Source organism: Branchiostoma belcheri, unplaced genomic scaffold (genome assembly GCF_001625305.1).
Source record: "Branchiostoma belcheri isolate BF01 breed outbred unplaced genomic scaffold, Haploidv18h27 scaffold60, whole genome shotgun sequence".
NCBI lineage: Eukaryota > Metazoa > Chordata > Leptocardii > Amphioxiformes > Branchiostomatidae > Branchiostoma > Branchiostoma belcheri.
In genome coordinates this window covers 1,566,772-1,591,920 of record NW_017804243.1, presented here as the reverse complement: position 1 = coordinate 1,591,920, position 25,149 = coordinate 1,566,772, and the positions used below count along the sequence as shown (strand labels likewise).

At 39.9% G+C, this 25,149-nt stretch overlaps 2 protein-coding genes across 2 annotated transcripts; both read right to left on the bottom strand.

The window, feature by feature from the left end:
- Window positions 1-4,049: 4,049 nt before the first annotated feature.
- LOC109482765 lies at window positions 4,050-19,110 on the bottom strand. Its single transcript, XM_019785602.1, has 10 exons — window positions 18,889-19,110; window positions 18,436-18,520; window positions 17,144-17,199; window positions 16,315-16,974; window positions 15,251-15,468; window positions 6,463-6,535; window positions 6,067-6,162; window positions 5,244-5,511; window positions 4,629-4,723; window positions 4,050-4,419 (listed from the first exon to the last, which is right to left on the bottom strand). Exons 1-10 carry the CDS (start codon window positions 19,052-19,054, stop codon window positions 4,124-4,126), a joined length of 2,013 nt encoding a protein of 670 aa, XP_019641161.1. The 5' UTR covers window positions 19,055-19,110; the 3' UTR covers window positions 4,050-4,123.
- A 1,424-nt stretch (window positions 19,111-20,534) lies between these two features.
- Window positions 20,535-24,990, bottom strand: LOC109482762. Its single transcript, XM_019785599.1, has 7 exons — window positions 24,405-24,990; window positions 24,072-24,196; window positions 22,489-23,668; window positions 21,691-22,163; window positions 21,288-21,505; window positions 20,902-20,988; window positions 20,535-20,613 (listed from the first exon to the last, which is right to left on the bottom strand). Exons 1-6 carry the CDS (start codon window positions 24,784-24,786, stop codon window positions 20,919-20,921), a joined length of 2,448 nt encoding a protein of 815 aa, XP_019641158.1. The 5' UTR covers window positions 24,787-24,990; the 3' UTR covers window positions 20,535-20,613; window positions 20,902-20,918.
- Window positions 24,991-25,149: the final 159 nt, after the last annotated feature.

Here is a 25,149-nt window from a genome sequence, read left to right as displayed (position 1 = left end):
CCAGCCTATGTCATGAGAGCCAGGAGATATATATTACAAGCAAGTAAAAAATTTAACACAATCGCAAACACATGGACACACAAACACACACACACACACACACGCACGCATGTTAGAATAACATACAAACATCAAATCTCGTATCCCAATTTCAGTGCAACACACAGAACCCACCTGCAACAATCATGGCCGTAAGTAACTTCACGCCAGTAGCGAAAGTGATCCCAATCTTTTATAGACTAATTATTGAGACCAATATGACATATGGGCAAAAATGCTACAAAAAGCATGTCATGTTGCAAAGCAAGCTTTGTTTAACTAATTACCCCTTATCCTTGTGGGCACTCGGCTGCTGTCAGTCTTGGGATCTATTAGCAGTTACCATTAAGAAATAGACGAACACTCAGTCTGGTCACAGTCTGAAAACAAACGCGCTATAGTTACTACAAACCTAGTAGACACAGATCATTTTTACGTTCAAGGAGCAGAACAGTAACTTCTGACACAGTTCAAGGGCGGCGTATTTCACAATGTATGTCTCATTAGAACTGCCATATTTTGTGAATTGGAAATTTGCCAGCAAATGCAGAGCAGTTGCCCATGTTGTTGTTCAGTTGCTGTGGAGAAAAGTGCACGTAGTGGCACCAGTGGCTAATAAAAGCTGAGGCAGCTTCTTTTGAAATGTTTATCTTTGCTTCAGGAGTGGTCGTTAACCAATTTAAGGATTTATGAAGCCTTAAATCAAGTTGACAGCTTCTTTGGATATGTTTATCCTTGCTTTCAAGAGGAGGTCGCTCTTCTGAACCATTGACACATTGACCCAGAGTACAATCAAAGTAATAGATCTCCATTAAAGATGTTACACATTCCTAAGGTGTGCCATTTAAGCGCCGACATAGCAGTGCATAGTCATCCTATTCGTCTGTACATTATTTGTGGAGGAACTTTCACATAGATTGTGTCTCAAGATACTTAGAGAAGTACTTGTAACTATGCCTTGCACTAGTGTTGCGTTGTCAAAAAGAGATTTATTTGGTGTGTTTAAACCATTGAATTTTCCTCCAAACTTACGACAAATAAGTCATTGTAATATTTGATTGAGGATATATACAACTGGTGTAACCTTCATGCCCCAACGGTGCAAACAAACAAACAAACAAACACGACTCTTGGAACATGGAAACGACACACACCAGTTATGTAATCTATCACTACGTGCGGCTTATTGCTTCCTTTTCTCTTTGTACGGTCATAAAACCATCTTTCAAAGGTGGTTGACAGTAGTTACAAGGGTAATGAGCTTACATGGTAAGCCCTGGCCCTGGTGTACGGTAACCCATTGCTCGTTCACAAATGAAAGATAAGGTAGGTAAAAGTAAATATAGTTGTGTCTGCAGCTGCAAGAAAGTTACCTAAACGTGCAGGAACAGAAGGCATTTTACCAAATGGCAAATCTTTATCACAGATGGCATGTGTAGTGGGATCCTTATAAACGTGCTCGAGGTGCGGCTTTCCTCAGACACGGACCATCTCATCCAAAAGGACATCCCTTACCGAAGCTAGGTACTCCTTTTCACTCGAGTCTAGTTAGAAAATATGTGTAAAATGCCTTTCTCAAGGGCACAACATTGGGAACAATTAGAGGTTCGGAAATCAACATCTTTAGAACCTAACCACAAGACCACATTGCACACCTTAAATCTTTCATGGGCAAACTGTCGTGTGTTTATCACGATCACACATACGCAAATACACTGCAAAACATGACTACAAACATCACAACATTGGGCTTTTCCTACCTTATGTTGTCATTAGTTCAAAGCCGTCAATCTTGCGGGATACATAAAGTTTAAATCTCTGCCCCGGATAGTCAAGGGACGTGCTAACCACGGACAACTGTCTACGGCACTTTCGAGTAGCATTCAGGCACACGCGTACAGTGGCTGATCAAGTAGACAGCGTCTGAGTGATGTTTACTCTAGCAAGGGCACAAGTGGTCTTTGTCGTGTTTCCCCGATAAAATCTTTCGCGGCTTGAAAGGTGTACAATGGCTGTTTATATGTCCACTGTGTAATTCATGTGCAAGAACGTATACGTTGTTAATTGAATATCCCATCTGGTATACATGAGCTTGAAAGAAATATTGCCTGAGTTAGTTTTGTTTACAGTACATTGATTTGGGCAGATATATGGTTAGTAGGAAATTCGTGATGCATCTCGCATTAAATGACATTATACCAATACGTGCATTTCACAACGATCCATAGTCTTGTTCATGCACTTGTGCACCCTACGAAGAATAAGACTCGCATACGTTCAAGGTACATTTGTATTACAGGTGTGATGCCAGGTAGGGCGCTCTGTAGGTGTTTTAAAGCGATATTATGTAAGATTTTTGCGCCTGAACTGTAAATATAAATAATTGAAATTTTCTGATGTAGATTGTCATTTTCAATAACGTTTAACATATTAGCGTTTCTATTTCGCTTTTCTGTCGACATTCTCCTGTCGAGAATACGTTGCGACAGGCCCGCTGTGTTTTTTGGAGGCTCCTAAAAAGAATGGGAACAAACGGATGATATCAAACATGGCCGCGATCCGTGGAGTTGGCAGTTTTCCAACACGTTTTTGCGGCGTAACGACGTTGATCGTTTACTCCCCAAATGTCATTCTGAACCCAGGTAGGCTTATAGCGCAAGAAAATGTGTAAATAAAAGATGTTTAAAACAGTGAAAATCTTGCATAATATCGCTTTTAAGGTGCAAAGAGCTGCTAGCCAGGTACGGCGCTCTGTTGTCAGTGTTTTGATGAGACCCTCTCACTCTGTTGACAGGTTATCACGTTTCCATGACTGTTGAGAGCAGGGTTGCTGACCTCACGTGAAAGCGACCGAACACAGGTATGTCTTCTTTTGTTCTTCTAATCTGGAGTATATTTACCAAGTTAATCCGGCCAACGTGACGGAATGGGAGCCTTGATATTCGCGTCAAAAGGTACCTTTAGAATAACAACTAATATCAACCAGCTTTGTGTGGATATTAATAACATTCAATTTAGATGAATTAATTCAGCTAATAGAGTATACGGTATAAAGACTCTCAAGTATCACGACAGTAACAACATATGTGACCTTTGCTGAAAAAAAGCTTTCTGATACGTGGTATTATTTTCATACAAAATTAGGACAATTAACGAAAATGTTAAGACAGTTTTGGAAACATGTCCTTGTTTAGAATATCGCTTCGGGGGAGACGACAAACGCTTATCAACAATATCAACGATTTAGTAATATACACAATTTATAGTATTACATGTAACGTTACATTAAGATGTGCCAATTACTCACTCAAGCAACTGTATATGATTTTGGAAACGGTCAGACGTTCCAGGTAGCAATATGTGCAATGTAGCAATGTGTGCACATTTACCCTAGTAAATGTACGAATCGTATACTAACCTTGTCGTTGAAAGTACGACGATCCCTTGCCCTTTCATGATTCAGTAGTAGCTGCACGCATGGTACAGTTACGAGCGAGATATCATGAGCCGAATATAACCGTGCCCAAGATAAGCGCCTTCTAGTGTTTACATTTCTCGGCGAATTTGACTCAGCGGGAGAGCGAAAAACAGCCTTAATTTGTAGTTGCAGGCTGCGGTCCGCTGGTTTTCAATAGAGGCGAGTTCTAGGATTACATTGACAACAGAGTTCTGTCTACAAGCTTCTCGGAGAATTCTCGGATGTAGTTTCGTAGCTACATGGCATTCATACTACATTCATGCTACATATATTCGTGGCACCTCGTCTCAGTACTATTCTAACACCTTGATCATGGTAACGCTCAAACTTTTAAATAAGAACAACAGTTTTAACACTCTTCAAGTCACCTTACCTTAAAATGATGATTCTGGGGAGGACACCTTAAACCCTGACAGAGATTGCGATTTTTTACACATTGTCCAAGACAAAGGGGGTACCCTTATTTTAAAAGTATGCACTTTAAGTTAATAAGTAAAAGATAAAGACACAAATACAATATGACATATGCTGTGTATCTTTATTTTTCAGAAATCAATACCATATACATCACAATCCGTTTATACAGGAAACTAGTAATTATGCAACTCAGTTTGACGTAGAAAACTCTATGAGGTACTCTGGATACGCATAAGCATCGCGAAAAACGACGAACATTGTTGGGTTCGCAGTATTGTCGACAACGGAATCATAACGTGAATGGCTACCAGAATTAGGCTTGATGGGAGGTTCCTTCATGTTCTTGTCTCCCTTTGTATACTCCCCTACAAGTACACGTGCTCTGTACATGAATCTGTTGCTGTTCCCATCCGGGACTGCATATCTGCCCTGGGCTGAGTAACTCGCAGAGACTGCAAAGTACACCCCTTCTCCAAAGAACGTTGCTACAGAAAAATAAACAATAACATGTTCGGTCATGGCTTTTTAAAAAAATCTATTTTGTCTCAAGTAATTCGGAACAAAGAGAATAAGTAGTGAATTGTATTCATAAAAAAATTATCAAAAGGTTTTCATATCAAAAGTGACTGTGTGCTCTTACTTAGTAATTTACAGACTGAAAAATATTGACATATTAGCATACAGGTGAACTTACCGTTCTTGCCACAATATGATCGATTAAAGCCATTCTCGTTTATATTGACTATGGCACCAGCAGCTGTCCCATGCCACAAAGTCCTCTCATTGATTCTATGGAGAAGATAAAAAAGTTATTATTGAAAAATTCACTCAAAGTTTGATTTCCTAGAAGTACGTAGTGCATTTTATGAATTTTTCTGTAGGAATTGAGACAGTGTGCTCCACCGTGCTTGTTTGTTGCCCCTTCTTAATCTTTTGTCTACTTCTTGTGACTTTATCATTACTATTAATCCGTTATTCATATTTCAAATATCTCTTCCGACTGGCATCTTCTCCCATGGCGTCAAAAAAAAAGATGACATGGGGCTGGTTTTCTTAGTCCTTCATATCAATTGAGTGATCGTTTCTTTGTGCATCGGTTTGCTTTATCTTTGACGACCAGTAGTTGGTTTGTTACACAAATTGTTGTGGTTTAAATTTGTTGTCGAACAACTCTCCTTTAGCTGCCCACCCGTGGGTGACAGCTATTCTTCCAGGAGATGGTAGAGTACATAAAAACATTACAATACATTAAAATACAATTACTTAAAGTTTCACAAATACATGCCAGTCACTCAGAAGTTGGACTTACTTGTTCGGCAGTCCTTTATCCATATTTCTCTTCGCCACCGAGTACTGGTCATACAAGGCTGTGTTCTGTACTCGGGAGATGTTGTGCACCTTCCAAGTGGGACCATCCTGTGTGTAGATGCTCTGCAGGAAGCCCGTCTCTACCTCCCTGTACTCCGGGGTCTGTGGATCAACCTTCGGGACGAAACAGCGGGACTGGTCGGGCGGATGTTCCTCCCAGGTGTCTGGAAACGCCCTTTGGTTCTGGCCCCACCAATTATGCATTTGACCTGAAAAATCCAAACAAAATATTTTCTTTCACAAGTGACAATAAGAGCAGGTATAAAAAAAATTAACAGGTTTAATAATTATGTCTACCGAAGGCTTCGTTTCGTTTTCTTTTTCTTCTTCCATTCCAAACACTGACCTCTGACCTGGTCAATGACCAGACTGTCTCTCACCATGGTAACTGGTGTTGGGTTACATAATGTTGCAATTTTATATTAGAAGGGATTTAGACTCCTGTCACCATATATGTGAATATGTTTGAGTAAGAATTAACAGAGCAGACCGTATGCGAAGGTAAACATTATGCATTTGCTTTGTTACCTTTCTAGTTCATTATCATATACTGAATTTAACCTTTAGTATGTACAAAGCTAAAGGCATTACATAAATGAAATGAATCCCATGGTAATACAAAACTACACAGAAGCTTACTGGGGGACAACTCCAGATAGATTCAACATGTAACAGTGTATGGTGTGATGCAATTGATACATGTTTGCTAAGCAATAAATGAAAATTATTGAAGAAATTTAAAGAGTTTTGGGTGAAAACTTTACCTGGAGTGATATTTTGTTGTCCTATGGGTGGTAACGGAATTGCAGTAACAGATGTGGGTTTGGGTGTTGCTGTTGCTACAATCGGCTGCAGATGATCTGTTCAAAGTGACAAATCAATATAATAAAGTCATTAGTATTTAACCTTATTAACGTAAAATCAATCGGATTTAGGTGTACGTGTGTTAATTACTAGTAATCATTTTGTACTTGGTCAGTTGATATTGTAACTCAATCACACTACATTTTAGATTGAAATGTTAATCACCCTTGTATAAGTGAGTAAGCGTATTCTTACCAAAAGTATATAATAAAGTGATGTTGCCAAGGCTACAAATATCAAGTGCGAAATATTGACATTAGCTTTATGCGTGAAACATCAAGACATGGTAAACTTACGAGGGAGTGGCCCAGTGTTGACAGGTCCTGGTGTAGCTGACACAGTCGCTGTTTGTTGACGTGGAGTAGGCGTCTAAAATGACACGTAAAAAAACGAGAAAAATACGTACAATATAATAACAATAATGGTCCTCTTTATCAAATGAATTTACATTCAATTTACTTTTTAATATTTAAACGTTGTCCTATCTTAACTGTTTTTTATTGAATTAGTACAACGAAACAATTAGTAAAGACAAAAGTATAAAAGGTACGTTGCATGGATATTACGCTAAAATGTTAATACTAGAAAGGTAACATTTGCAAAGCAAATGCATAATGTTTACTTTCGCATATGGTCTGTTAAATTTTACGCATTCACATTCACGTATATGGTGACAGGAGTCTAAATCTCTCCTGCTATGAAATTGCAACATTATGTAACCCAACACCAGTTACCATGGTGACAGACGTCAACAAATTAGGTCATTGGCCAGGTCAGAGGTCACTTTGGAGAGGAAGAGGAGGAAACTGAGCAAAAAACAATATGTTTTCCTTCAGTAAACATAATGATTACCTAAAGGATACCACTATAAACAGCGTCCAGATTAAATTTGGACTTTCCAGAGCACTTTGGACAAATGCTTCTAGCTGTCTTCAGCTTATACTTACAATGCTAATATTTTGTAAACAACTTCCCTGTCACCGTACGGATCATAATGACCCCCAGCGGGGGTCGTCACGCATCGTTAAAAATCTAAAAATCTTAAGATTTTTCTTTAAAATCTCAAGATGTTTCGGAAAATCTCAAGATTTTTCAAAACCATCCCAAGATTTTTCTTAAAAATCTCAAGATTGTTTCAGATAATCTCAAAGCACCTAAAGATTTTTAAAAGAATCTCAAGATTTTTATAAACAATCTCAAGATTATTTCAAACAATCTGGAGATTTTTTTCAAAGTCATCTTAAAATTAATGTCTAAACTTCATGTAAGATTCATATTAATCAAAGTCAGAATATTCCGGAAGGTTTTATTGCTGTGTAGGTTCTGAGTCTTGAGAGTTTAGGCGAGTTGATGAGGATAGTTTTTTAAAATTTTCATGGAGCTTGTCAATGGTAGATTAAAATTTTTCAGTGTCTTCTGAGTCCTCTTTGTGACTCGGGTGGATTAGCGATACAACTATGGTATCAAATGTGGCATAGCTGCATAGTTGTTCTTAACATATGTCTGCGCAATCTGATGGTTGAGTATTCTTGCATAACAGTCAAGTGGTAAATTCTTGCATCACATAAAAATTTACAGGACTGTCATACATGTACATCAGAACTATTAGGATTTGAATAACAGAATAATAGAGTAACATGGCACCATTCTAACTTACGCATAATGTGTAGGTCACAGAAATGCATGGCATGTATGTTTTATGTAATATGTTTTATCTTATATTTGGAAAATGAAAGCGTTGCATCAGGGGAAACATTCAAGAAATGGACATCTTTAGGTGATCTGAACCGATTTCAAAAAAGTAATCTTGAAATTATTGTTCAAACGTCATCTTCTTAAGATTCGTGTAAATTCTGATTTAGGCCAGTTGTGGTAGTTTTGGGCTTGTACTGGCAGGGTGCACAATGAAGAAGCTTCATTTACACACAACATATGGCTTTTCAGTCATTCAGTTCTTACGGGCTTTAACAGAGCCAGCTGTCATGTTTAACATGTAGGTTTAGTTCAAAATGTAACTTTTACATCACATACACCTGTTTGCATTATACAACAGATTGACAGTTAACAGAAAATTAAACTAAAAGTCGAAAAATCTTAAGATATTTCTTAGAAATCTTAAGATATTTCTTAGAAATCCCAAGATTTTCTGGAAAATCCCAAGATTTTCTGGAAAATCTCAAGATTTTCTGGAAAAGCTCAAGATCTTTTTTAACAATCCCAAGATTTTTTTTTTGGAAAAATCTAAAAGAAAATTAACATTCTAAAACAGTTCAGCGAGTTTTCCATGTAATTGAAATATGGTGTTGCAATTTGGGGGAAATGTTTTCTTGACCCAAATTTAAATGTTCAATACTTTTTTCAACAATAGGATCACCATTATATACACAGTGTAGAACTTTTCTAAGACTGGTGGGTCACAAAACTACATCCTACATTCGTGCAGTATGTATGTTAGGCCCATCATGAAAAGATTACTGCAACAGGAGAGCTTTTAATATGATCCACACTTCCCAAGTCTGAGTTGTGCAAGTAAAACTTTCAAGGTGAAGGTAATTTTCAACCCCCGGAAGTCGGGGAACAACAGACGCCGGTAAACTGGATAGTGTGTACCTGCACCAGCAGTGCATGGTAATGCAGAAAAAGTTTTTTAAGCCCTGCAAGTACTCCAGATCTCCCACCTTTTCAGAATACTAAGTCTTCAATCATTTTGATAGACATACAATGTACATATAATTAGCTTCAGACACTGTGAAAAGAAACCTTTCAGTTTCTTGGCCCAGTTTCTTTCCTTCTGACATTCTTTAACCTTAGCTACAGACAAATTATATAGATAACATACCTCCCTGTGTGGATTCCTATGTTTTTACAGTGTCCAGAAAAAGCTGATAGAGATAATTGTTAATTGGTTTCGAACTACCTGGGAGGAGAACTTAATTGTCCCCCCCTCCCCTTGATTGCAGGATGGCTTCCCAGGGGCATGTGGCACATGTGGTCCTACAAAATCTTCAATTTTGATGTAACGTTATTTGTAGATAAATTTCTTTCTTTGTTTTTTTTCTTCTTATTTGACTACAAGTACATGTACTGTATGGCCAGTTTTGCCTTTTGGTCACAAAATTGTTTCCTAGGCCTCTGTCCCCGGCACTGTTCACATTAGCCGGTCGTTTCACGCCTGATTAATTACATCCCCTTGCAGCGGGGACGGGCACGGCCACTGATCTGCCAGGCTAGCTGCTCTGGGAGCCTGGCCGGGTGTTCACCCTGGATTAATTAAAAAGTCATTAACGCCGATCCCTGGGATCGGCAGCCCAGGCAAAACAAACACAGCTCCATATCATTTTAGAGGTTAGACCAGTGGGCAAGGGGTACTACTGGTATAAGATTCCAACAATCAATGTGATTATGAACAAAGTTTGAACTGTAATGTCCAACATAAGGAAATGGACCAAATTTTGTCAAGAAATAACACCTACCAACACCGCTGTGTTGGAAGATCGCTGTGACGGTTATCCCAAGGTTGAAACTAGAATACCAGAAGGTTTCAAGACTACAAGAAGAGATCCGCTGTCAGAAGTAGAACGTAGTTAAGAGTTAAGTCACCATCATCATCATGATTAGTGAAGTAAAATTCTACTTCGCTAGTTTCAGCATACACATTCGACCCCCTACCCCCTCTCCTAATTACTTCCATTCCTTCTCTCCTCTTCCCATGTGAGGTAGCGACTTGTGTACATACATGTAGGGCCCATGACAGGAGCTTGTGATGAGCTACTCTCATGTAGGCATGTAGGACATTTCTACTCTCATGTGGGATATTTCTTAATTTGGACCAGCTCATTTATGTCTATCTCGTCTTCAACCCACTATCATAATGGGTTTTGTGTGGGTGGTCCAATGTCCATTTGAGGTCATTTTAGGGTCAGAAACCATCTAAACATGTGCGTACTGTACAGCAGTACCAGAGTACAGCCATTTCTTGTAGCAATGTTTGACACCATGTCTATGACCAAAGGTTTGGTAACCAGGCTACATGTACATGACATTACTCTCTGGAGGATTACTCCAGCTTGTCCATTATAAACAACCCCCTCCTGAGATTGTTGAGATTGATACACCAGATATCCTCAGAGCCAGAGACATGGAAGTCCTAGCCTGGATGCCAGACCCAAAGCACACTGGACACAAAATATGCTCACTGAGATATTTTGTGTCCAGTGTGCTTTGGATCTGGCATCCAGGCTATGGAAGTCCCAGTAAACAGGGAATCGGCACTCAGGCTAATGCTAGCCTACAAACAGAGCACAACAACCCACTGTACAAAAAAAAAATGTCAAATGACAACCTTTTAAAGAATTCTTTGCTGCTTTCTGCTTGCATCCTTACGATTTAATAGAACTATATACGGTGTCATTGGAACTTTCTATGATTTCTTGGCAGAGAATCATTAAAAAAACCTGTGATGACCATTGATTTTCTTTCTAAACCAGACATCAGTGTCCTCTCTACTACCTGGCCAGCCCAGGGAAGGCAACCTGAAAGTCTCAAGGGCTCAGGTCTGAAAGCCCTGGCTGGAGGTCTGGGGAGTATACCAACTTCAAGAAAGGGGGAGGCTAGGAATAGTAGATGTAGTATACTATGGTCACCTAAAGAACACCTTCAAACGCCTTCCAGATTTTCTAATATCACTGTCCTCTGGGACTAAAAATTTCTAAAGCAAGTGTAAAAAGATTCAGTTTCAGCTTTTTGTATGGGTAATTTATGGCAAGGATGCCCCTAGCTTACTTCAGCTGTTCCCTGCACAGATGGCAGCTTGGCTCATCATGACAGCCTTCTTCCAATGAGTTTGGTCCCTACCACAGACTCTACCACATGGTGTGCGAATGGATTAGCTGGTGTTCACAGTCAGTAGATCTAGGCTGCCAGGGTTTCTCTCACTGGCTTGCTTGGAGCATGGAGTTAAAATCAAGCAGATATGGGGAGGGTCTGGTGCAGTGTTTTTTTCGCAATTTTTTTACATCTTCTAAAACAATCCACTGCGGAGGTGTGCTAACCGAGGATGGCACAATAGCACCAGGCTAACACCCAACAGCACAGATACAAAACAACCAAAGAATCCAAGCTGACATCCCCTGATGACCACTTCTCAAACTGGCAAAGCTTATCTTTGGAGTACGACCGATCTCCTCTCTCAATGTCCTGGTGGCTAATTAATCACAGATGCATTGCTGCCGGGACAATCTCACTATAAAGTCGTTCAAAGTACACCCTCTCCTCTCTCCTGTGTTTATTTTAGCAGTTTATCGGATGGATGGCAAAGATACAAAACACAAAGACGATATAAGGTAAATAATTTAGGATATGGGATTGTAGGGATGAAACTGATTGAAAAGATTCTCAACTCAGTTATAAAACAGTACTCCCATAGTGCATATAGTACTGGCTCTGGTCTCAATTAACAGATAGTCAATCTAGGAGTTAGAATTGATATGCCAGCTCTTTAATTCAAAGCTTTGACAAGTAAATTGATTGGTTCCCAGAAAAGGTTGTCCCCCAAAAATGATACAACCCAATTTATACAGAGTTTGAATGTACCAAGGACATTATATCAAATGTACACATAATGAGGGTCTGCATGAGGGGGTCCTGGCAACGGTTAACGGTAAATTTAGCAGGACCGATAACGCTTAACGGTAAATTCAGGACGGCCGGCAACGCTTAACGGTAAATTGACAGGCTTTTTTTTCGAGCTGGATTTGGTATCTCGCTTTGTGGAAAAGTTGATCACTGACAAAATTACGTATACCTTTATTAATACATGTAATGAAGCTTGCATTAAAGATATGTGTTCCCTGTGTTCCCCACCTGCCCTGGTCCCCGAGTGCGCAGAAGCGCGAGTCGAGCGCCAAAGGCGCGAGCAATGTAGGGGGGTCCGGGGGAATTCTCCCCCGGGAAATTTTGTATTTTTAAACCTTCAATGACGCATTTTCCTGCACTTTGATAGGCAAAATTAGGCGTAACGAAGAATTATTTATTAACGCTTAACGCTGAATTCAGGATGACAAATAACGTTTTACGTTGAATTAAAACAACCCATAACGCTTCACGAGGAATATACTGACAACGCTTAACGTTGAATTAGAGCGGACCGGCAACGATTAACGGTAAATTAAACTAGCCCATAACAGTTAACGAAAAAGGGCATGCAGACCCTCCATAATCTTTTATCTTAAACATTTGAAAACAAACTTAAATTCAAAACTTACAATGTATCATCAACTTACAATGTATCATGCACTACTTTAGGCTTTAAGACCTTAAAATAGTGTATACATGACAAAGTACAGTGCCAAGGCCAGCAGACAGAATTCTACCCAGACCCAAACTGCAGGAGCTGGTAATAGGGAGGAAGCTCTAGAGAGTCAGGGGTGTTATCACAAGGCAGGGGGTCCTGGAACTAATTAAGTCACTCTGGCTTATTCTCTGAGTAAAGTTCAGAAGGCCCCTTGCTTGTACACTAGGCATGTTTATGTATCCTCCTTGGTACATGTGTATATTATGAATGAATTTTGGTTAAGTCATTGCCATGATTATAACTGTTAAGCCTGCATTCTCAAAACATTAAAAGTAGATCAAAGTCTGTAGGGAGCTTTAATAGCTTCTAGCTGACCTAAAGGCAGGGACATTTGTGACATCAGACTCCCTTATGTCAATAGAAATTTCAGCAGGGGTCCTCCTTGTATGAGTAGACAGGATACAGAACTCAATGCACATGCTTGTGCAAGACTTTTAGTGCTGCATTGGCCTATACTATAGTCAAAGACCAGCTCTTGCTATCTTGGAGATGCATTGTAAAGGATATTGGCTCATGGCATTGAACATGCATGTAGACGACAGGTGGAAATCATTCAGTAGAGACAAGCTTTAATTTTAAAGTAGTATCTAAATGTATTGAACAAGATATTTTATCAAAAAGTTGTCTCAGCAGATTATAAAATATTTGCTGTGAAGTCTCCACAAACATTTGCTTCTACCTTCTATTGTTTCAACTATTATTAGCTGGATTCTGTATTGTGGTGCATCTGCTGGGGGATCTGATAGGGGAACATCTGGTCCAAAATGCCACATATGATTTAGATGAAAAGTGTTACCGAAAACATTTTTCCTAATTTTGGTAGAAAGAATCATTTCAAACCAGTAACCAGTGTCAATCTTAATCAGCAAAGACCTAAAAAATGAAGCCTTGTAATGACAGGGGCGGGGTACTGGAAATGGCTTCTCCCCTTAACCCATCAAAACCCATTAGCAAGCCCATTATCTCACCAAGCTCACCCCCCTGCAGAAAAATGGACTCACAGTCAGAGGAGCCTACCTGAATGGTTGTAGGCTGGGAAAGCATAATGCATTATAGACTTTTGGTAACAATGCATTACCCGGGTTAACAATGCACACACAATACCCGATACTAGCTAGCTACACCTAGATGCAAAGTGACGTTTAAAAATCTTGAAATTGTTTGAAAGAATCTTGAGATTGTTTGTAAACATCTTGAGATTCTTTTGAAAATCTTGAGATGTTTTGAGATTGTCTGAAGCAATCTTCAAAAAATCAATACTTACACACTTTTTCCTAACATAACCAATATACCCTGCTTTGTACACATCAACAGAAAGTACGGCAGGACATGCTTCGGGTTCTTTGCCCAACTCAAAGAGTTTTCATGGCGGCGGACCTACATTCTGTATGGGGCCTGTGTGTCTTTAAGTTGTACAGCACAGTCTAGAGGCACAGCGGATAGTGTGAAAGGGTGGATCGGGCTATCACTCACCCTCCATGCCCCCAGCTTCACAAGTCAAGTCTGGTTCCCAGGGAAAACTCACTCAATCTCATGCCACATTCCTGGTCCTCTCCAACTTGCTGCTGTATCAGTCTTCTTCCCATCAAAGTTTCTCAGTGAAAAACCAGCACGTACTGCTTCAATAGTACCCCGAATGGAATTGCTAACCAACAAAATTGGCAAGTCTTCCACTTAAAATATAGAAATCTGCATATAACCCCTAACTTATTTTATTACATGTAGACTAGTTTTCCTGACATCGGGGGACCTGTAAGAAACAGGAGGAGCCAGTAGAAACCAATAAACCCCTGGTCCTGGGCCGTACAGACTGACAATGTGGCTTTTGTTTGCTGCTACATGGACATGCAGATACATGTAGCGATTGAGATACATGTAGCGATTGATATATAATGTCATCAAGAAATCCTGCTGTAATCGTACTGTAATCTAAGAATTTGCAGAGAGGACGAAAGAGACACTGCAGCTAACAAAGACTTGGTCACCAGGTTACAGTGTAATCCATCAATATAACAGAATATCCAGAAGTCATAATTCTTGCAAGATGTAATGTCAATGGTTTATTCACCATGCAAACTTTCACTATGCAAAAATAATTGGGAGAAGTCTACTTGTAGGATTAACACACTACTGATGCAAAAAAAAAAGGAGAGAAGAAACCGTCAAACTGTGAATGGGGTTAATCTATCATTGACAAGCTTCAGAAAAATAAAAAAACAGGACTTACACAGCAATAAAACCTCCGGAAAATCCTGATATTGATTATTATCAATCTTACATAACGTTTAAACAGCAATTTCAATATGACTATTAAAAAAACTTGAGATTGTTTCAAAGAATCTTAAGATTGTTTGTAAAAATCTAAAGATTCTTTTAAAAAATCTTTAGATGTTTTGAGATTGTCAGAAACAATCTTGAGATCTTTCCAAAAAATCCTGGGATTGTTTTGGAAAATCTTGAGATTGTTTTAAAAAATCTTGAGATTTTCCAAAACATCTTGAGATTTTAAAGAAAAATCTTAAGATTTTTCGATTTTTATCGATGCGTGACGACCCCCGCTGGGGGTCAATATGATCCGTACGGTGACAGGGAAGTTGTTCACAAAATATTAGCATTGTAAGTATAAGCTGAAGACAGCTAGAAGCATTTGTCCAAAGTGCTCTGGAAAGTCCAAATTTAATCTGGACGCTGTTTATAGTTCTGACAATCACAATAAGTAAGCTCTAACATACCGAGCAACAGTGGCTGCATAGTCTGATGAAGACACCGGTGATACTCAATAGATCAGCTAACAGTAGAGGCCAGAAAGGTTTTAGGTACTGGTCAATGTCAGGTGCAGGCTGTAGGTGCTGGTCGTAGTAGAACGTCAGTATGACGGCGGTACAGCAAACCCCGTACAGGTGGAGCAGGTCAGGGGTCAGATGTAACGCCGCTGACTTGGCCTCTCCCCCTGGCATTTTAAATAAACAGACCGTTAAAGCGATATTATGTAAGATTTTTCACGCCAAAATTGTAAGTATGAATAACTGAAATTTTCCAGATTGTCATTTTCAATAACTTTCAACATATTAGCGTCGCCATTTCGCTTTTTCGGCGACTCAGCGTAGCGCGAGAATAAGTTACGCTAGGCCCGCTTTTTGTAGGAGGCTCCTAAAAAAAAGAATGTAAACAAAGAACATGGCCGCGACCCGCACTAGCGCCGAAGACTTGGCAGTTTTCCAACACGTTTTTGCGGCGCAACGGCGTTGATCTTTTACTCCCCAAATATCAATATGAGGTAAGCTTATAGCGCAAGAAAATGTTTAAAACAACAATGTTACAAGTATTGAAAATCTTACATAAATAAATGAGAACAGAGCAACACATCTTAAACTGAAGGTGACATAAGGTCGTGGCAAGTATCGTTGTTTAGGCTTAATCGCACTTTGTTCGCGGTTCTAAACATTCTACTGGATAGGGACTGTGTATCAAATACGCAGATACTGCCCGTTTCTATCACCCTAATGAATATGAACCCCCCGTTGTAATTCTATAAACCACGCTATAAACACCGTATATGGCATATATACGAATTACAAGGTACCAGTTAAAATATACAAGTTATAAGGAAGTAATGTGACACTAAATCAACATTACATCAAGTAGCTTTAAATTCAACAGGCCTTTTGATTTTTAACTTCCTTGATAATTATGATATACACACTGTCTTGCTATAGAAAACTGTTGAATGTTTCGGGATGAAGAGCATAGCAGACAGTGCATTGTATTTGGGAAATACAAACGAAGTAAGTCTTACCTTTCTTGATACTGCTGAAGAAGTAGCAATGGGTGGCGACAAGTGAGCAGAACAGCAGTAGCCACAGGGGCGCGAGTGCATGCGACAGTGTGCAGGGTGCAAGGTACTCCATGTAGGTAATGTATGGGAGGCTTCGTGGCCACACGTAATACGTGATCCCCACCATACTTAGAACCCACACGGCAAGAAGAACAAGTATTCCCCAGAAAGACCAAAAGCAGGAGCATGAACACGCGCATCCACAGTCCCCATACTCGTCTTGGCAGATTTTAAACATGTAAAAAACTAAAGCAAACAGGGGCATAATATAAAACAGGATTCCATGGGGAAGAAATAGAGCAAAAAGGGGAACACTTGTGGGATCGTCATAATGTGATGCCACCAAAAACTTTACTGTGAATCCAATCGGAAAACCGGTCATGGCAATGTAGAAAGCTACGTAATATTTAATTGGCTTTAGGAATTCCCTTTTTCTTTGCCATACCATGAAAGCAATGAAAAAGCTGAAGTCAAGAACAACAAGGGGGATGATGGCAACTTTGGCAGGGATGTTGAGGTTAAACGACGGAATGGGAAAGAAACAGATAGCAGCGAAGAAAGTTGCACAGAGTCTGAGAATATCAAAGGAAATTCTTCTCTTCTCCCACCAAACAGGGTTATCTGAAATTACAAAAAAAGGCTCAGTTTTGTTGTGTACAGGTCATATTGCAAAATATCCCTTCATTTTTCTGAAATTTGTATATCAGTTACTGTATGTTTGTATGGGGGCAGGTTTTTCGAGCTGGGCATAATCTATGAACCTACTAAAATCTTGACTATGAAAACTTACCAAGGCTATGAAGTGCCGAGTTAGCAACACTTGACTGGGGGGCAACCTGGTTTTTACTGATGAGGAAAGAAAATTAGCATTATTGGAAGTCTGCAGGATGGTGTGAATATTCATGATGGTTCTGTTCATCTAAACGATTGCAAATCAACAGACCATGGCCAGTTTTTAGGCTGAAATTAATTAATCTGCCTAGCTGTATGATAATGCAATTTTATTGCAAATACCTTCCCGATGGCTAATTGCAAATACGAAAAAGGAGATACAATGATATGAGAGATTATGTGCAAAGTTATACTACATTCTACAACATACATGGTTTTATTGGGTTTGACTTTTTCTTTTGAGACAGGTGGAGACGAATTTACCCACTTCTTCTAAGATATGTGGATTCCTTGATTTTAGTAGTAAAATTGTTTTCTCTTGGTAAGGAATAGTGGGAAAGTAAGGGTGCATTTTGGACACGGTGGTAAATAATTGGTGTTTGATATGATTAGAGATGAAATGATTTTCGTCTTCCACCACCAAGCACTGCGTTTGAGAAACAATATTTGTAAATCCTCTCCGACACAGGTAGTTTCATTTTCGATTTCAGTCAATGAGGCCTACTCCCTCGGTGAAATAACGCCTGGCCAGTGACCTATTGTTTTTTTCAGAGATAGTATGTTACCGTTAACAACTCAAGCTCATGGTGGGTCATTAACCATTAATTGACAATTTAGCACACGTATATAGCACTTTATCATATAGCCGGACGGCGTGGACCAATCAGAGGCCCGGATACCCGTGCTGTTATTTCCCGATAACAGCACATGTGGTGTTATGGCGGAATAACAGCACATGTCGTGTTATGGCTGATACCATTATGTTATAGGGTATAGGGGCATGCGACTCTTTCTGTAAACCTTTGTAGCATTTTTCTGTCCAATAAACTTTTTTGTTTAGCTTCATTTAAACTACAATTTGCATTAAATGAAATTATCCATATTTGTTTTAAAGCGTATAATATATTCGAATGTATTTTTATGTATGTATATATATTAAAGCTGTTGTATTTCAAACAGGAATTGTGTTGATTGACAGTTTGGATAGGCTATATGATAATAATTTTAATGCACTGCCTTTTCCTCGTTGTATATGGTGTCATAACTGCATGGGCAGCTGCCATAACCACCTCATAAACCACCTCGTTCGCTTCGCTCACACGGTGGTTTATTCGGTGGTTATGGCAGCTGCTCATGCAGTTATGACACCATATACAACTCGGGGCAGTGCATTAACCCTTTATTATCTACCAGCAAAAGCAGCATCCGTAGTTGCAGGCGAGGTAGAGTAGAACGGAGATCACCCACACTAAGATGGCGACGACACTGCCAATAACTGTGAATAAAGACAACAAACGCATAAAAAAATGTGCGTTCGAAAAGAAAATCCCTCTTTTAGTTCTGCTATCTTCCAAAGTCATGTTGAAAGTTTAAATTTTACAAAGTAAAATTTTACAAAGTATACAAAGTAAAGTTTCGTCAGAAACTGTGTTTGAATTATGTCATAACTTCCGTGACAACTACACACGAAACGGTACTACTAAAGACTGTAGTCGATAGAGTCAAAAGTCCAAACTTTTTAATCTATTGGCTTTTTGCACACCCTGACGTTCATTTGCTCATTTTCTATCAAATATTACGATCCACATTACAAATGTTTTAGGTTTAGAATTCCTCCCTAAAATCTATCAACCATTCATGTACTTGCGGCTAATGTTGGGTCGTATCCGAAGTCCAAATAGAAGGTGTCGCTTTGGTTTTCCCTCGATGAGCAGCAAAAGGCAGAGACGTTCCTTCCGCCGACGTCCCAGACATACGGACAGGCTAGCGAGGTACTAGTATTCGCGAGGGAGCCATTCGAGAAATCCATGGCTGTTCATGGATCATGTAACGTTGAAATCAGTCCTTCGGGCTACCTGCGTTGGTTATGTCGTCTGTTTTGGCAGGTGCAAAGACAGTGAGTCACACCCAAACTATTCAAGGGCGTGAAAGGGTTTTGCGAAACGCATAACAGAGCAAAATGGCTTTATCATCACCGTCTCTTTGAGACACTTCCCATGGAATTTAATAAGTCGCTGGGACTCGTTAGATGAATCACCGCGTGTCCTCGGCTATTTCAACACTTGTACAAAATCAGATTACTAAGTATCAATACGTCGCCATACACGCTCTCACGGTTTCGTTCATTTGCATACTGTACAACATGACCTGTGCAAACAAAACATCTGTCACCCTGGAGAGTCAACAAGCGTCACTCGCCTGTGATCAAATCGTCCGTGGACCCAGGCAACAACGCTTAGTTACCACACAAAGCCAAAGGCCCTTTGTTTAAAATGTATTGAAATGGACTTGTTTGGTACAGTAATACCTAAATATTATAGTCTTTTGTCAATGAAGGTCATTGCGTCTGGTTAAAATGTTGCAGAAGACAAGATAAATGTATAAATTTGCTTAATTTTCACAGTTTTTTTCAGTAATGTTTACATAGTAAACATTACCTGAGTTTACAACCTTTGGTAAACTCAACTTTTCGTGCAGTGTTGGCAATGTGCTGTGTAATGCCAGCTGTGAAAACAGCATATCTTGAATTCCTACTTTGTATTCCCCTCAGATAGGGTGTGTTATGTGTGGTGTGTTGTGTATGCAAAATTCCTTTTTTTTGTCCTGATCAACAATTTGATACATCACACTCCAGTTTAGAAAAAAATTAGTAGCAAATTAAACAACCCTTCCTTCAGAGTGAGACAAGAGGTATTGTTTTTAATCTTCCTAGATCCTACGAACCTGTTTCGTTTCATGTACAAGAAGAGAAGAGACTAAATTGCAATTACAACCATTTACACATTACTATAGTGAGAAGCATATTTTGCTGACTAAGTTTGCAGAGGCCTTGTGATAGAAGTCGACACTAATGATGAAAATGGTGTACAACATAAAATCAATTCAACTTTATTGCTCAACATGTTCAACTGTAACTCACTAACTGGTGCAATGAAAAAGACGAAACAACAAGGGTAGATACATGAACTATACTAAAATATAATTCTAACATAGCTAGCCCATAATGATAATAAAGCTATATAGAACACGTTAATCGTTAACAAAGAATATCCTGACTTCGCATCTGAGTGGTAGCTATTTGCACACTTTATTTGCGCTCCTAATAACAAGTTCGTGCTAGCATGTGCTCAGATCTAGAATTTAGCTGATTTTTTGTCTTGGTTTTCTCCATCTCCATACATAGAAAGGGAATACAGCAATTTGTCTGGTCTACATGGTCTGTTGTTTCAGGTATTTCTATCAATTTGTATCGTATTATACATTGGTGCTGGTCGGTTTGTAGTTTACTGTTTTTTTTGTTCAAAGATCAATAATCTTACATATTACATCTTTCGCCGAAGGTTTTTCTTCGTGTGTCATCTGGGATATCTGGAATATAACAGAGACAAATAAGGTTATTAAAGAAAGGAACGTATGTATTATGCTGACTCCTCTCAACATTGTATGAATAGAAACATTTCACTTAACCTTCCTAAAAGTCACCAAGGAGCAATATTTGTCTACTCATTTTACTTTTGTCCTCGTAGCAATGGTGTAAGATCATAGGAGGATGCCAATCAATTTTCAAACCTTTGTCATGAAGATTTGATTGATTTCAATGTGGAGGACAAGATGAGGAGGTTAAAGTTGGAAACAATAAAGGACCAGTAGACATACCTTTCGGAATGTGAATTTCATCTGATGCCTTTCGCCGCAAGCTCTTCCGTCACCCTTTTAAGATAGTCTGGGTCCGGGTATCCATAGCTGCAGCAGACAGTATGTTTACAATCGTTATAGCGAAACAACCAGCTACATGTTTGTCAAAGTTGTGGTTGATCAATTTGTGACCATACCCAGACATCAGGAATTGGCAGTGCTTTAAAGAAGCCCTTGATTAAAGGTGACTATCATTCTACGTAGTGTCACACTTCAAAGAAGCCACGTGACAAGCCTCACCGGGTCAGTCTACTGAAGAAGACCAGAGTGACTGGTCGAAAGCTCTAGGTGAGAGAATTTTTTTGTGTTGGAGCAAAAGTTTTAACTTTAAACATCATCCTACGTACTTTGATGCCCCTCCTTTTCGGCTTGTCTTGTGGTGAATGTCGTTCCAGATCACAACGTCCGTTTCGCCGGTTGTCGCCGATGTCCCTACGGTGAAGACAAGCCGATTGTCAAAGGCCTTCTTCAGCAACCGGAGAACCTCTCGCCCTTCGCTGTTGTCTGGTAGGAAAGCCATCCTCTTTGTTCCCTTGTATGGCATACCTGGATTCGGGTGGTTCTCCTACAAAAACAGTTATTTACCCGTTATCTTGAGATAAAACATTTTTATCAGCAGAATCATCAATGTTGATGTACCCAGTGTTAGTAATAAAATTATATTTCTTTGTTGACAACTGGTTTACATGATAAGTTTATCAGTATAGAGAATTATAATTATGGTGAAATGTTGGTATCAATTTGCCTCACCTGCTGATAACCATCCGGTATACTATAGAGAATCTCTATGGTTCCACAGTTGTAGCCTGGAAGTGGTTGGGGACTGTTTCTGTTGTCCATAGTTGCTTCGGCCGGCTGGGTGCCTTTCAGTGCTCCGTGTTGATGGCCACAGGTAGGACACACAGGTTTGACCTGAAAAGCTTCCTCGATACAATCATAACAGAATACATTGTTACAGCAACGGAGTCTTCTTGGTCGTACAACGTTGGTCAAACAGATGGGGCAGTCGTCGTCAGTGGTGGCTTGAGACCGATGCGGTGGCTCCGTGGGGTTTGGTGGAAGACTGCCACTGAAGGCTCGCACAAAGACGCGGTTGATTTGGCCATCGATGTTGACGAACCTGATGTCACGAAGGGTGTTGTTTCCAGGTGATGAGTGGACGAACTTCAGTGTTGCCAACACGAGTTGCTCAGCGCAAACTTCGACTGGTACCCCGTAAATTCCTGAAAATATATTAATATTATATATTAATGATACTTGAACGTAATATTTACCGTATCTTTAAAAGACAAATAACTACTATGGGGTCGTTCTTAATCTAGAAATCTAGTCACATACCTGTACATGTATATTTGAACTTGACCTTGGTCCTCACAAAGGTAACCTGCCTGCCAAAAATCATCGAACTATGCCTTCAAGAGTTATGCCGCTAAATCCATAGTCACCCACACTAAAGCAGACTGATTTTATAACCTTCTGACGAAGGCAATAAGTTCTTGTCCTCCATATTAATCTAAACATACAGTCGCCGTAGAATTTGTGACGTACCTGCACTTATAGCTGGAATGGCGATTGACGTAGCTTTTAGTCTGCTGGTCGCGTAGTACAGAACATTGTGCAATGCTTCATACAGTTGTGCCTTCACGGTGTCTTTGTCTCCGTGGCTGTGCCATTTCGGTCCCACTGTGTGAATGACGTATTTACACGGCATCTTACCCGCCCCTGTGTGCATAGCTTGCCCGATGGTTAGGGTACCGCTTTTCTTCACATATTCGTCGGATTCCTCTTGTATCTTCCTACCCCCAGCCCTGCTGATAGCAAGGGCCACACCGCCCGCATGGTCTAGTCGTTTGTTCGCAGCGTTGACCACGGCATCTACCCTTTCCTGCGTGAGGTCGCCTTCTTGAACGCTTATCGTAATATCGCCGACTGTTGCTTCGAAGTGTCTGTCGCTACGTGTTCGAACACTGGCATAATTTTGAGTATCCATCGTCTGCATGTGATGAGTCATACGGGACTGTGGGGCTGTGTTGTCGTCTCTGTCAGGTGCATTTTCTTTCTTGGTGGAATTTTCAATGAAGGTTTGAATAGCACTTTCTACGTCGGTTTCAGATCCGTAGAAAACTACATTAAAATCGTCACTGAGACAGTTTTTGACGAGGACACGGCCGTCGGCGTTGGCAAGGGTGAGCGCCCTGTGCAGACTCCGTATCGTGCACTCCGGAAGGACTTCCAGTACATTTATGGTGTTATGCCTCGACAATGTGGCCGAGATTCTGCGATACAGTTCCATGAACTGCTCAGAAGCACGCTCCACGTTACCTTTGCCGGGTTTATGTGTCCGAAAGGTGACTTTGCACGGCTGTGACTCAGTATCTTGCTCGATGACGACACTGTTCTTGCGAGGAATGTCCTCAAACTCCATTTTGTGAACCTTCTTGATGAATTCTAGTTTTACAGCGTCTATTGTAATGGCCATTTCGTCAACTGATTCGTTCGTCCCTTGTTCGTTTGTACTTATTTCATGGGCCCTTGTCGACTTGTTTGTCACTTCAGCTACCTGTAACTGATGACTGATGCTACCTTCTTCGTCACTGTCATAGTTGTGCATGCCTGGTAACGGTGCTGCTTTAGTCGGTTCACCCTCCCAGGAGGAATCTTGCATTTTTTTCAAGGTTTCTGTAGGATACAGACCTTTTTCGTTTGCCTCCGATGTGCTTTTCCCACCCTGAAAATCGTACATACATTACATACATACAGGAAGCCCGATCGAATATGGTATTATTAGTTGTAAATTACACAAAAATATTGAAATGTTAAATGCTAACACACCATATTTTCTTTGGGTAGTGTATGTAGTAGTAGAATTTGATTACAGGTATTTTAAAGAAATAGCATGAATATAACATTTATAGCTATTTATACTATCTATTTTATATTTATAGCCATAAGTACAACATATACTACAATCACGTCTTTGTCAAATAGAATGTCAACAGAAATTCTTATCAATACACTCTGAGTAACACAGCGAGAGGGTTGCTGTTCTTGATCAGTACTTAATTTTGTTTAAATGTTTGCTACTAGGGTGATAATTTTACTCTAAATGTGTGCTTTATCAACATTTTTACCTGTCCGATGTCTTGATCTCTGACGATCACTGTGTTGTCCACTTTCTTCATAGGTGCGTTGACCAAAGTAACTTTGAGGGTCTTCTTCTTAACTCTGTGCTCCTCTTTAGCAACTTTTTCAGCCACTGCATTTAACGACAGCATATAATGAGTGGTGTGACATATCACTAATGTATATGCATGTATTTCAGTTATTAAACTACCTCTATATCTAAACATAAGAACTCATACCTTGTGTTATGTTAATGTACAATTTGGTATTCCTAGTAGATTTTACAGATATATTGACAGCATCAAAATGTCCTATTCCGTAAACATGTAAAATGTTCTCACCTTGCCTAGACTTGAATTCCACAATTTTGTCTCCCCAATCGTCACTAGTGTCAGTAGTGACCTGCCTGAAGTCTGATGAGTACCTCCTGCTGAAATACTTTTCTATCTCAGAAATGTCACCGTCAAAGTTAGTAATATACACGCAGTTGTGTCTATTGTGTCCTCCGGTTGTTCCTTCATAAGGCAGTATTGGTTCTTGTACAGTCACTCTTGCCCCTTGTAGGCTCATGTCGCCAGGTCCCGTCACATAAGCTTGTTGAGAAGCTTTCGTAGACATGTAGCCATGATTGAGTTTGTGTGTCTCATTGCCTGAAGACACAGCGTTAGGGTTGCCTTCCATGTTCTTCTCCTTATCCCGCTGTTTTGAAACGATGGCTCCCATGGGCTATATTTACATACTATACCACGAATGTGAAACCACCCTAAGATACATGTAATTACAACCAAAGTTAATAGTTGTAATTACCAACAAAATACCTGACGTACTCGAGAAGTGTAGCGTTGCACATGGGAATTATTGTCTTGTGGTGAATGTCGTTCCGTTAGGGAGTTACATGCCGCGTGAAGTCTGAAGGCCCGGGGTAAACAAAGGCAGATTAGCTGGCCCCTGACGTTCCAGCTCTGTGGAAGAGCGTAGCTGGCAGACTTGTGTCAACATCAACATGTTTACACGTACAGATGCCTACGTGCCGGTACCATAAGGTGACTAGTAAGTGCCACAAGGGTCAATCTATTTTCCATTATT

Excerpts from the sequence above, each read along its gene's own strand:
- LOC109482762 (XM_019785599.1), bottom strand. The coding sequence starts at position 24,786 with ATGGGAGCCATCGTTTCAAAACAGCGGGATAAGGAGAAGAACATGGAA. Across the intron at positions 23,669-24,071 it reads GAGATCAAGACATCGGACAG|GGTGGGAAAAGCACATCGGA; the intron begins GTAAAAATGTTG and ends TACGATTTTCAG. Across the intron at positions 20,989-21,287 it reads CGAAAAGGAGGGGCATCAAA|CTATGGATACCCGGACCCAG; the intron begins GTACGTAGGATG and ends TGTCTGCTGCAG.
- LOC109482765 (XM_019785602.1), bottom strand. The coding sequence starts at position 19,054 with ATGGATTTCTCGAATGGCTCCCTCGCGAATACTAGTACCTCGCTAGCC. Across the intron at positions 17,200-18,435 it reads TACGGATGCTGCTTTTGCTG|TAAAAACCAGGTTGCCCCCC; the intron begins GTAGATAATAAA and ends TTTCCTCATCAG. Across the intron at positions 4,420-4,628 it reads ATCATATTGTGGCAAGAACG|CAACGTTCTTTGGAGAAGGG; the intron begins GTAAGTTCACCT and ends ATTTTTCTGTAG.